This window comes from Sebastes umbrosus, chromosome 19 (assembly GCF_015220745.1).
Source record: "Sebastes umbrosus isolate fSebUmb1 chromosome 19, fSebUmb1.pri, whole genome shotgun sequence".
NCBI classification, from domain to species: Eukaryota; Metazoa; Chordata; class Actinopteri; order Perciformes; family Sebastidae; genus Sebastes; species Sebastes umbrosus.
Genome location: NC_051287.1, coordinates 5,242,566 through 5,254,801, shown reverse-complemented (window position 1 = coordinate 5,254,801; position 12,236 = coordinate 5,242,566). Strand labels below are relative to the sequence as shown.

The 12,236-nt window shown below is 41.8% G+C and overlaps 1 protein-coding gene across 4 annotated transcripts in view; it reads left to right on the top strand.

The window, feature by feature from the left end:
• tln1 (talin 1) overlaps positions 1-10,190 on the top strand; it is a 53,961-nt gene extending 43,771 nt beyond the window's left edge. For all 4 annotated transcript variants that reach the window (XM_037753626.1, XM_037753624.1, XM_037753625.1 and 1 more), the window contains 6 exons: positions 2,674-2,798; positions 3,120-3,245; positions 4,554-4,616; positions 4,707-4,889; positions 9,377-9,502; positions 9,623-10,190. In XM_037753626.1, coding sequence (XP_037609554.1) covers positions 2,674-2,798; positions 3,120-3,245; positions 4,554-4,616; positions 4,707-4,889; positions 9,377-9,502; positions 9,623-9,757 — 758 coding nt within the window. In that variant the 3' untranslated portion in view covers positions 9,758-10,190. The remainder of the gene's footprint in view (positions 1-2,673; positions 2,799-3,119; positions 3,246-4,553; positions 4,617-4,706; positions 4,890-9,376; positions 9,503-9,622) is intronic.
• Positions 10,191-12,236: the final 2,046 nt, after the last annotated feature.

The following is a 12,236-nucleotide window of genomic DNA, read 5'->3' as shown; positions in this document are numbered from 1 at the left end:
CACATTTACAAGTTTCGGTCTGCAAATTTCATGGTAATTAGGTGATAATTAGAAAGTAACCTATTTGAAATTTCTTTGGAATTACTACCTAAAGAATTATCGAAAATTACTTATACTGTATATTACTATACTATACTTTATATTACTTATGCATTATAACCATTATTTGATAATTATATGCACATTTAAGAAATACTGCTGATGTAAGAAATCACAATAGTTTGTTTTTAAGCCAACTTCTGACTTGATGCCCCCAGTGGAAGTATCAAAATGCACACTGCCGTTCCGACATGCAGAAGACATGTCTTAAATAGCCCCGCATCAGTTCTTATTTAGAGCTCTTCATGCAAATGAGCCCTGACAGTAATCTGAAGTAGGATTAGTACATGCTCTCCGTAGAGTTCTACAGTTTCACACAGCTCTGTTCTGGGATCCCCCCCCCCTCTGAAGAGTCAAGTACAAATTACATTGAACCCAGGGCGATTCCGTGAATGCAGCATCATCCGTCAACGGAGGTAAAGCCATCCTTAGAGCTTTATATCGCGGATCGATGTCCCTCTGCTCCACTTTAAGAGACATCAGCTGCAACTGAATCCTGCTGCCCGCGTGGCTGTAGGTTCACGACTTCATTCGATGGACGAGCAAGAGCTGTGATTAATATTATTATTTTTATTATTTGTTTACACATATGAAAAGTTGATATTACATAAACAACAACAAATGTGATGGAGAGGTTGGCTCTCCAGTGCATACCTTAATCAATTTTAATCTGAAGTTGGTTAACTTGATAAACACTGTGGATGGTGGACTGGAAAAACAAAGGTTGAGATGAATGAGTTTGATGAACACAGCTAAAAAATTCTTAATGCTCGTTTCTGAAGATGAAAAATAGGGACGAGTTTAGTGGGATGAGCACTCGCCCAGACTAATGTGCAGGATTGCACAGGATTGCAAATTCACCTGTCAAGTGTAAATCCCTTCAAACACCTTTCTCTAATCTGTTAAGGTTCAACCTTCAATTGTGTGAGTAACTGAATCATTTGTAATCACCTGTGGTTGGCAGAGAGACACCCTGTAGATCCAACCTGAAAATGAGATGAACAACAGAAGATATGAAATGCTGATGACACTTTCACTAAAATAACAGCGTAGTAACTTTGCACACCTTTTTTTTACCAAATACTACAAGCCCTGATTTAGAATTACCGTATCAGGTTGATGAAGCATGACATATTGATATGATGTCAAGTATATCTAGACTGGGAAACTCCTGATACAATCAGAGAGGCAGTTTCACCATCACTTTGAACTACAAAAAGGTAGGCAGAAGTTACAGTTAGTGGTGCTTCTGTCTCTAGCAAACCATCTTTGACACTATCATAGAGCTCATAAACAAGACAAGTTATGTATTTGACCTTTTGGCAAGTCACCTATGGATGCATTGCATATCCATAATGTACTGCATGCTGTGCATTACATACAAAACATTCATGTAGAAGACTTCGCTGTTGGATAATTAAAAAAAGAACAAGGCTAGGAGGTTCATTAGCCTCAGAGCTTAGTGAATCTGGAACAGGATCCAAAAGGGAAAGTGCTTATTGGAACCCAACCCTGCTGACACGGCATGATTGGAGTGCAAAGATCTCTTGGATTTGCCTTGAGTACCTTTCCTAGCATTTGTCCTCTGGTGTCATTATATCATTGACACAGAGACTGTGTGTTTGTGATACACTGGAGGGTGCACTCTTAAAGAACACATTGCCCCAAAATTGTATTGGGGCAAAGGGATATTGCACCTATAAATATAAATATTGATCGCTACTAATTGGCCAAGTTATGTGGTATAATCCACTCTCCTGTGCTGTTCTAAAATGTAGCACAACTGAGCTAATTAAGCCACTGTGTGTTCAGTTTAGATAATCATGCAGCTCAGTGAGGATTGTCCATTAATTTGTTAAATCTTGACTCACTTACTAGTACACACTTACAATTAAAAAATATATATATTAGTAATAATATAGCACAATGCATGCATCGAATGCAGCTCAAATTGCTTTACACAAAAAAGAAGACAGGAAAAAAATATAATAATAATAAACTTTATTTATATAGCACTTTTCTAAACAAGGTTACAAAGTGCTTTTCAGAGAAAAAATAAAAAAAAAACGGAAAAAATAAAAAAATAAAATACAAACAACAGAGGGATCATAAAAATAAGAAACATCTGGGACTGAAATACATTTTTTTTTTTTTAAAAAAGCAGAATAAATTGGCCAGAGAGGGATGATAAAAGCCAGCATTATATTAATTATTCAAAAACGCTTTCCTATAAAAGAAAGTTTTTAGAAGGGACTGAAAAGATGGTAATGAAGTAGCGAGTCTGATTTCAATAGGCAGACGGTTCCATTGTTCGGTGGGGGCAAAAAAGAAAATAAAAAATAGAATAAAAAATAGATAAATAAATAAATATATGGTAGACAGGTAGACATTACTCCCCTATATCTGTACATAGACAATAGTTGATGATGATATATTAATGCTGTGATATAAAACCTTGAAGAGGCAGAACTTTAAAATAAATTCTGATACTTAGAGCCATATTATTATTAATACATTATATAATATTCAACTAAAGAGTGTAAAACGTGGGTCGTTTGTGTGTGTGTGTTGTAGGCACGGAGTGGGTGGACCCCGAGGATCCCACCGTCATCGCCGAGAACGAGCTGTTAGGAGCAGCGGCAGCTATTGAAGCAGCTGCCAAGAAACTGGAGCAGCTGAGGCCCAGGACCAAACCCAAGGTTAGAGGGCTTTTTACAGAGCAGCAGCAGTCACACTGAGCCTGTTAACCTCACACCAGGGTCATATACAGTGTGTGTGTGTGTGTGCGTGCTGCACGTCTATCAGTTCCTCACACCATGAATGATGGCTTTCCCAAAGACCCTGTTAGCATTTTAATATCCCTCCATTTCAAAGTGTTTCCCCCATGCTTGTAGACCCGCCCTGTTCCATCCATTTTAAGGATGGGAACGTTTTTTGTCTGAATGAATCGTCCACAGATCATCACAGCCCTGTAACACAGTGTGTTTATTGACTGTTGGGTTTCCCTCTCTTGTAAACAGGAGGCAGATGAGAGCTTGAACTTTGAGGAGCAGATTTTGGAGGCAGCCAAGTCCATCGCAGCTGCCACCAGTGCTCTGGTCAAAGCTGCCTCAGCAGCGCAGAGGGAGCTGGTGGCTCAAGGGAAGGTACGTCTGAATCCAACTGAAGGATGAATATTCTTTGAGATCTACTTATACTACAGGCAACATTTAAGCCCTCCACAGAGTTAACAGAGGGGCGAGTTTCTCCTGCGCTGTGCATCATCATTTCCCCCAAACAAAAAAGCCAAAACATGATAACACCTACTAGCCCATTTTTGGAGCTCATCTTTCTTCCACCAAAAACTACTTGTTTTTGAAACACCTTCCAAATGAGAAGGTTTGGGACCCAAGAACAGGCCTAGAACTGGACAGCTAGGACCCCATCACACATAGCAACAAGCTGACAGAGGTCAGGGCCTTGAAGGAAACTTGGAGAACTATTAATCAGTTTCTGCATAGAGAGGAAAGGCTCACGCAAAAGATGTTTAAAAATCATACAAAAATGACACCACTATCTCAGTCTTAGGATACTACACAAAATATATATTTTTTGTTAATGCTAGTCATTTTCTTGCAAACAAGGGTAACACTTCATTTTACAGGTCCGGAAATTTCATTGGTAATTCGGTGATAATTAGCTAGTAACCTATTTGAAATTTCTTTGGAATTACTGCCAAATAACCCCAATATTTACCTCAAAATGTATCGAGAATTACGGAGCGTTCACACTAATCAAACAACCTGGACTTTGGGGGACAAGTGTACTCGGATCTGGGCCCGGGTCCCTGATGTGATAGCACCCTAATTCTTCTTCTACTTGAGGGATGAACCGAGCAGAAGACCCCTTCACGTACATGAGATTTTGGGAGTCAGTTTAATTTGCCATAATCTCAAAAACAGATTCTGCATATGAATGTAGAAGCTGTAGCAACAGGACAAGAATTTGCTATCGGAAGCGTTCAGGTTTCCGTTTGTAGCACTGACCAATCACGTTGGAGCAGGCTTTGGTTGAATGCAGGTAAACAGTCCGTGTGGAGAACCAAAGAGGCGGAACGCATCGGCCGAAATGTAATCTGGGAACCCAGCGGCTATCGTCTGACGATGTTTTAGCTTTTTTTTTAAAATGAGCTTGTAAACTGGTCACTGGTGAAACCATCCGGTCGTACACGTCGCCTCACAACTCCAGCTCCAGTCTCACGTCTCACGTTGCTAATCAGACTATAAACAATGACCCCTTCGCCCCAGAGGCTTATCTGTCATCAGACTGATAGACGATGGGTTCAGAGATTGAAGTTGCCCATCCGTGTCATTCTTATCCCCTCTGTGCATTTTCTGTTTTTGATATCCCTTGAATGCTTTGGCCACACACACTTATAGATTGATGACTCTGAGCCAGTTTTCCTGTATTTTCAGGTGGGAGCGATCAAAGCCAACTCGGTGGATGATGGACAGTGGTCTCATGGGCTGATTTCAGCTGTAAGTCTTTCACCCTCAACGTTTAATTAAAAATGTTTCAAAGTTATTAGTTAAAACACACCTTACCGGGCGATGCCTTTGACTCCTCAGGCTCGAATGGTTGCAGCGGCGACCAACAACCTGTGCGAAGCAGCCAACTCCGCGGTGCAGGGACAGGCCAGCGAGGAGAGGCTCATCTCGTCGGCCAAGCAGGTGGCAGCCTCCACCGCTCAGCTGCTGGTGGCCTGCAAGGTCAAGGCTGACCAGGACTCCCAGACCATGAAGAGGCTCCAGGTCAGCACTGCATGTTAACACACACACACACACACACACACACACACACACACACACACACACACACACACACACACACGCACACACACACACACACACACACACACACACACACACACACACACACACACCTCTGTTTGTTTGATGTTTTTTTTCGGTAGCAAAGTAAGCCAGACCGCCTCCGACCTGCGTCCAACCCTTGGATCCACAGACAGACAGACAGAGGTCAGAGGTCAGAGGTCAGACAGACTGACACATTGCTGGTTTAGATTCAGATTCAACCAACTGTATTTATCCCAGAAGGGCAATTCAGTTTCAACAATCTACCCAGACCATACAGTACACAAACTCAGACAGACAGACGGCAGCAGTCATCAGCATGTCAGAGACAATAGATAAGTGAATGAATAAATTAATTAATTAATTAATTAATTAATTAATGAACGAATAAATAAATAAATAACTCCGTCCATGGGCGGAGATGCAAACTGGCACCTCTTGTGGCCACCGTGCATACTGACTCACACGAGGACCAGGCGAAGAATAAAAATTCATATAGTAATAGAATAAATAATAAAAACATTTTATGCATTGCACTTACATCACTACATTCAATGAACCGGCCATTTGAAGAAAAACAGACATCGTAAACCGACTATTTTTGTGGTTTAAAAAGACTACTATCAACATTTAGCAGCCTGAAAGCAGAAGTATTCATCATATAACGTACCTCAGTATTCTGTACAGTACATCATAAGCAGACTCTTCCCTTCTCCCCCCGGAAATATGACTTAATCACAGTAAACATGAGGAAAATAGAGGCAAAGAATCTGCATTAGTTACCGGCAACGGAGTTTGTTTGAACTTGAGCCATTTTCTCAGGACTAAAAAAAAGCCAGTGTTGTGTCCAAAGTTAGCCCCCTGAGCCTCTAAATCCATAGTGAGATGTGTCATGGTACCTGCTGAGGGAACAATAGTCCCATCACAACATTAGGCCATTCTGCGACAGCTGACGTTGTCAGATAGTCTATTAATAGGCCCGACTTTATAGGGTTACAGGTGAGCTGCATGATCTGCACAGCTGCTACATCAGGATTAGTGTGCTCTATATTTAGCACAGGTAAGACTTCCTTTTACACGCTGCTGCATTTCAGTGCTTTTAAAGGGCTACTCCACAGATTTACTGTTGCATTTCCCATAAAGTTTTGGGGACTCTCAAGAGACGGATTAAAAAAAGTGATATCCTGACTTTAATCCTTTGTGATTTATCCTGAGGCCTGAGTTACAAACTGCTCAAATCCAAGCTGAGTCAGCGCTGATAACAACACTCTGACATCATCAGGATTATTTTCTCCCCATGACGAGTAAACTCACTTTTTAAATTAGCGGAGTTCTGCTTTAAAACATTCTCCTTAAACTGCACTGAAAGCACTGATTCACTGATGGAAATAATGTAGCACAGATGGGTCGCTTTGACCTTTATGTGTAACTGATGCACAGTCCCTAGACATGACAGAAACTACAAGTATCTCCTGTCACCCCATCCACCCAAAAAAACTATATTTAAGGCTGTGTGTATGCTAGCTGTGAGCAGGCCATCTCATATTCTCTGATCCAATCAGCAGTGGCTTATCTCCTCCTCTTCTGGGCCTGCAGCTGCCACCACACTAATTCCCATACATTTATGTCTACAGGAGCTCTGGAAACAATCCACCAGGCCGCCCGTGGCACCAGAACTGGAAACATTAGCCCTGATCTATGATTACACCAGCAGCATTTGCTCTCTTAACTCTTTGCCGTGGTGCTTTTTAAGGTTGTAATTATTCCGAGTGATGAGTAACGTCCAGTCTCTGAGGGAAAGGTGGCTGTTGGCAGGTAGTTCAGGGAAAGTCCTGGCTCATACACAGAGGTACCAGTTTATTTGGTACCACCTACAATAATATTAATTAGCAGCCAACCTGGGAGTTATCATTCATTCATTCATTCATTCATTCATTCATTCAACCTTTATTTAAATCTCGAGGTATCATTGAGGGCATGCCTTCACTTTCAGTGATGTCGAGTGTACAATAACACAAAAGAAATATAAATAGACACAGAACATAATTAACGAATCACAAGAAGCAATCAGCCAGACGACAATAGAACAATGTTAAAAACAGTTGCATTCAAGAGTAGTTTGTACTCATGGATTTAAAATCACCTAGAGGTATAAATGTGTTTAATCTTAATGTGTAAACTGTCTACGTTTTTGCAGCACAAACACCAAAAGCAGTTTCCCCATTTTTAGTGTTTGTACGCGGGACATCAAGCTTTAGACGATCACTTGAACAGGTTGAGTAATGACTAAAGGACCAATTAAATAAGGACGTGATGTATGACGGGAAGTTGCCATTAAGGGCTTCATAAATAGATGAAGTGATGAGTAGAATAACTGTCACCGGTAATAAATCTCAGGGTGGAGTGATAAACTGAATCTAAGGGAGAGTGGAGGCAGAGGCGTTTCTACAGATAACGTCACCATAATCCAAGACAGACAAGAAAACGGCCTCAATTATTCGCTTCCTACAGAACAACGGAAAATTTGCTCTGCTTCTGTACAAATATCCAATTTTGTGTTTTCTGTGTTACCACTGCACAGCTGAGTCATGTGACAGACCGGTATATCAAACCTGTACAGAGTCATGTAAAAGGTCACATGGCCACATGTGACGACATGTTATATAACAATGTAGACGTGGGTCAGCCCATAAACAGGATTCTCCCATCGTCAAACACCAGATTGTAACCTGTGAAGAAGCAATAAGTCGGTGTGTAAAGATCCACGCGTGAGAAACGACATGACTTTGTCCATCTTGCTGTCGTTACGTGTGAGTGAAATGTGAGCCGTGAGGTCACCGATGTAGACAGCTGAGAGGATTTAAACTGATGAATGTCTAAAAACACGGCTGAAGTGTGGACGGACGGTCAGGGGGGGAAACATACTGGAGGAACTTTCTCTCAGGGCTGTGATGGGATGACCCTGGATTTTTATTCCACTTAAAACATTTTAACAATGGACTTGATGGGCATATTTAGATCATCAGCCCCCCACGTGGTACCTCCGACGCTGTGACAGTCCCAGTTTAGTGTGTGGCCTCTGTGTGTGTATAGTACAGCTGATGAAGGTTGTAGCCGATGTTGTATGTCATGGCCATACTAACAGTAACATTCCAGCCAAAGATAAACCAGTAGAGGAGGATTCACAGTGTCTGATTTCAGCCTGCGGAGCCGCAAAAGGAGAGAACTCCTCTTTGTGAGAGAGCTGAGCTGCCCAATGAGACAAATGTTTGGCTTTGAGTGTAGTTCAGCGGGCTGCTCCTCGTTGCCTTTTACAGTTATTCTCAGGCGCTGAGCAAGGAAGAAAAAAAAAACCTGTTATGGTTTCCTCTCTGGTTTGAAGTTCTCATTCCCTTTCCAGGAGTTGCTGTTCAAAGAAGCACAGTTGATGTGTCTGCTGTCTCAAGTCTGCATGAGTCTGTTTCCACAATCCCTCACAGACTGAGGGTGTTTTCACATCTAGTCCTTTTTAAACAAACTAAACTCAGTCCTCTTAAAGTGGACCAACAGAAAAGGGGCTCTTTTTGCGTTCACATCGTCAGTTCATTTGAAAGAGGACTCAGTTCTCTTTCTGGTCCACTTCAGCTCTGATGGGGTCTCAGTTCTGTTCACGCTATAGTTTCTCATTAAGCCCACACAAGCCACATCTGAGTGGTGTATATGGAAAATACAGCGCTTTCGTCAAGTTGCTGCCACCGGTGTTTTACAGTGTTTTAGTATGTCCTGCCTGTGCAATCAATGCAATTATTAATGTGTTTTGTCGTCAGTTATTACAATCATAACGAGCATTTGGGAGCAGGACTGATACAGACTATTCTCTATCCTCAAGTGGCCGTATAATGTACATGTCTTGTAAAAACTGTAAAAACATCTCCTTCAAACAACTGTTTTTATTCAAGTTTCTCGCCAAAATCCAAACACATTTTCTTTTGACGACGGGGCGCCATTAGTCTCGAGCTTCTACGGTACATACGGTATCTGCGGTACTGTAAAAAATTGAGTACCGTCACGTACAAGAATTTTTGCATCGACTTGATACCGAAGAAGATCGGTTCTCATGACATCCCTAAAGCGAAACTAGAGCGCTTTGTGTTCACAATGTACAGGTTAAGCGAATTGCAATGCAGACTTGAAGCGAACCATGGTCTGAGTACGGTTCTCTTCAGAGTGGTGTTCACGTATGTGCAAAAAATGCTGACTCATCGCTCTGAGTTCGTTTGGAGGGCTGAAAGGGACCGAGTGTGAAAACACCCTAAACTTAAGGTCCACTTACTAGTTTTTTCTGGAACTTTCAATTGTGAAAAGCTCCTTGTTTTTTTGTTAGTTTAACTGCTTCCAATGTCAACAATGAAAAACTCATGTTTTGAATCCTCTGTGTGTGTTTACAGGCTGCTGGAAATGCTGTGAAGAGAGCCTCTGATAATCTGGTGAAGGCAGCACAGAAAGCAGCGTTTGACGCTCAGGACGACCAGGCCGTGGTGGTCAAGAGTAAGATGGTGGGAGGCATCGCTCAGGTGAGTCAGAGATCCTCTTATTAGAGCCCCATGCACTCCGCTAACATACCCATAAGGGTGAGGTGGTCATATTTAGCTGGTGTTTCCCTCAGTATGCTGACAGACTGTGTTGCGTTGCAGATCATCGCCGCTCAGGAGGAGATGCTGCGGAAAGAAAGGGAGCTGGACGAGGCCAGGAAGAAGCTGGCCACGATCCGACAGCAGCAGTACAAGTTCCTCCCCACGGAGCTGCGGGAGGACGGCCAGGAACAGTGAGAGCGAGCGAGAGCAGCAGTAATGCAGCAGTGATGCGTGGAATGCTCAGGACCTTCCCCCGGCTCCATGTAGGGAGAGGAGGCTTCATGCTCCAGTCCACCGTCATCTATCAGGATGCAAACTAGCAATCAGTTTCTGTATTTAATTTTTAACGTCAGACGTGTAATGATGCCAATGATTATGAATTTTTGATAATACAGACATATATATGCCTTAAGTCCTTATTAAGGTATCTGTGCTTTTGATTATACATGATCATATACTTTTCAATATATCTGGCTCTCGTTTATCTGTATCGCATGTCTTTGGCCCTGTTCACACCTGGTATTAACATAAGTCCTGAGTGATCTGAACACAAGTGGACAGCTTTAAATACATCTGTTCACACCTGGGATTACAATGCGTCTCCACATGAGTGACCACTTGTGATCGGATCTGACTTCCCCGCTCTATATGCAAATAAACACGCAGTAAACACATGGCTAATACAGCAGACGCTGTGACGTAATATTACATGAATGTCTATAGTAATATCCTACATATTCGTGAATTCGGGTACATTTTATTAACATCAAAGTAAGAGGTTATTGTACCGCTGGCACCGCTACCTTTGCCCGGCAACAGCGGGGTACAGAGCATCAGAGGGCGGGCGGGCGGGCGGGCGTCAACTCTGTGCAAAACAGTGGAACAAAAACACTGACACATCTCCGACAGTATGATAATAATAATGCACTTCTTGTGCCTAGTCTGATAGTCTGTATATTATGTAGCCTATAGATAAGATATATTTTAATAAAATACAGTTTTACTGACAGAATACAGTAGAGCACAGAGGCCGTTTCCATGCTGCGAGGCAGACAAGCACCTGCGTCTGCCGGTCTATTCACCTGAGGAACTTAGCGGGACATCAGTTGAAGAATGTGGTCATATGTGGCCCAGACCACTTCTGAATGTGGTCTAAAAGATCCGATCTCAATGCGTCTTCAATGTGTCTTGAGTGCGTTCACACCTGTACTTCATCACTGAGGACGCATGTTAGTACCAGGTCTGAACAGGGCCTTTGTTGTGTACATGCTAAAATAACTAAATCCTGCCGATAAATTCTGCTCGCCTTCCCCGTTAGAACTTTACTGTTAGATTTTAGAGATATGAAGGCCAGCACAATTTAGGCGTCTATGCAAATCATGCATAATCTATGCAAATTTTCTATGCAGATGTTTTTTTGCGTTTGCGTGTGCGTGCACGTTTCGAGGCGAAGAGACACGATGTCTCAGTGATGGTTGGTTGTGAAGCAGAGGTCTGTGGTGACCACATTGACCGTGATGATATTACTCGTCATACTGTTTCAATCTGAAATAAGGACAATGACATAAAATGCGGTTTTAAAGTTTAGATTTTTAAAAATTTACTTTGCAACGGAACAAATCCGAGTCGGAAAAAAACAGTATTTTTCTAAAGACTGAGCTATGAAATGTATTAAAAAAAGGAATTTTTCAATAAGTCGCTATCTTAGTAAAAAGTTTTTTGTGTCAGTATTTAGTTTCAGCTACAGTGTTTTTGGCCTGGATTCGATTAGAATACGTGTTTGTGTAAAGATTATGAAGCCATATATTTAACTTCCAGACATTTCACATCATATTGACTGTATTTGTTTCGCTCCAGTAACAATGTTATCTGTGCCAATATTAATGTTTAACCCTTTCTCGTCACATCCTATGATGCTAGTCTAAGGTATATACATGGTGTTTTGGCTACCTAATGCGCTCCTGTTAGACATTACTTACACTTTATTTCTCATTACCAGGAGCCTAATGTTGGCTCACTGTGTTCCCACTATATCAGTGCTTATAAACCAACCAACCTAGATACACTTAACTCCTTTCAATAATTTATCAGAGCATCATTTACATGCACCCGAATACCACAAGTGTCTTTATTTTCTTTTACATTTTCTTTTTACATGGCACAGCTAGCGGATATCAAAATGACTGTAATCATACGAAGCCTTCTTTTTTTTTTTTGCTCACAGTTTGACTTAAATCACAGCAGCACCACCTCATGGGCACTGTACCACAGATTTATATTCAATAAAGCCCGTTTTCAGTGAAACTGTTGACATCCATTTCTTCACAGTTGGACACTCTTCTCACCCCTGTTCACAAGAGGAAGAGGTTCCTCAACAATACTTTACTCCGGGTATAGCTACGGAGGAGGAAACATGATGCAGCCTGTCCAAGAGTTATTTTTTTACTGTCTGATTTTCACTTTTTATTCCTACAGTATCTGTTGCAACTGAGGCTACGTGGAGATTTTTGCTGCTACTTCTGTACGGAGGTGTGTGTGTAGATGCTGAGTCTGAGTCTGGTGGTGGGATCGTGACATGGATGGCTTCGCTTTGACGAATGTCGATCTCGTAGAAGTAACATGAATTCAGATATGACTGTTCAGACTGAGGCCGCATTGCAAACAATCGGACCTG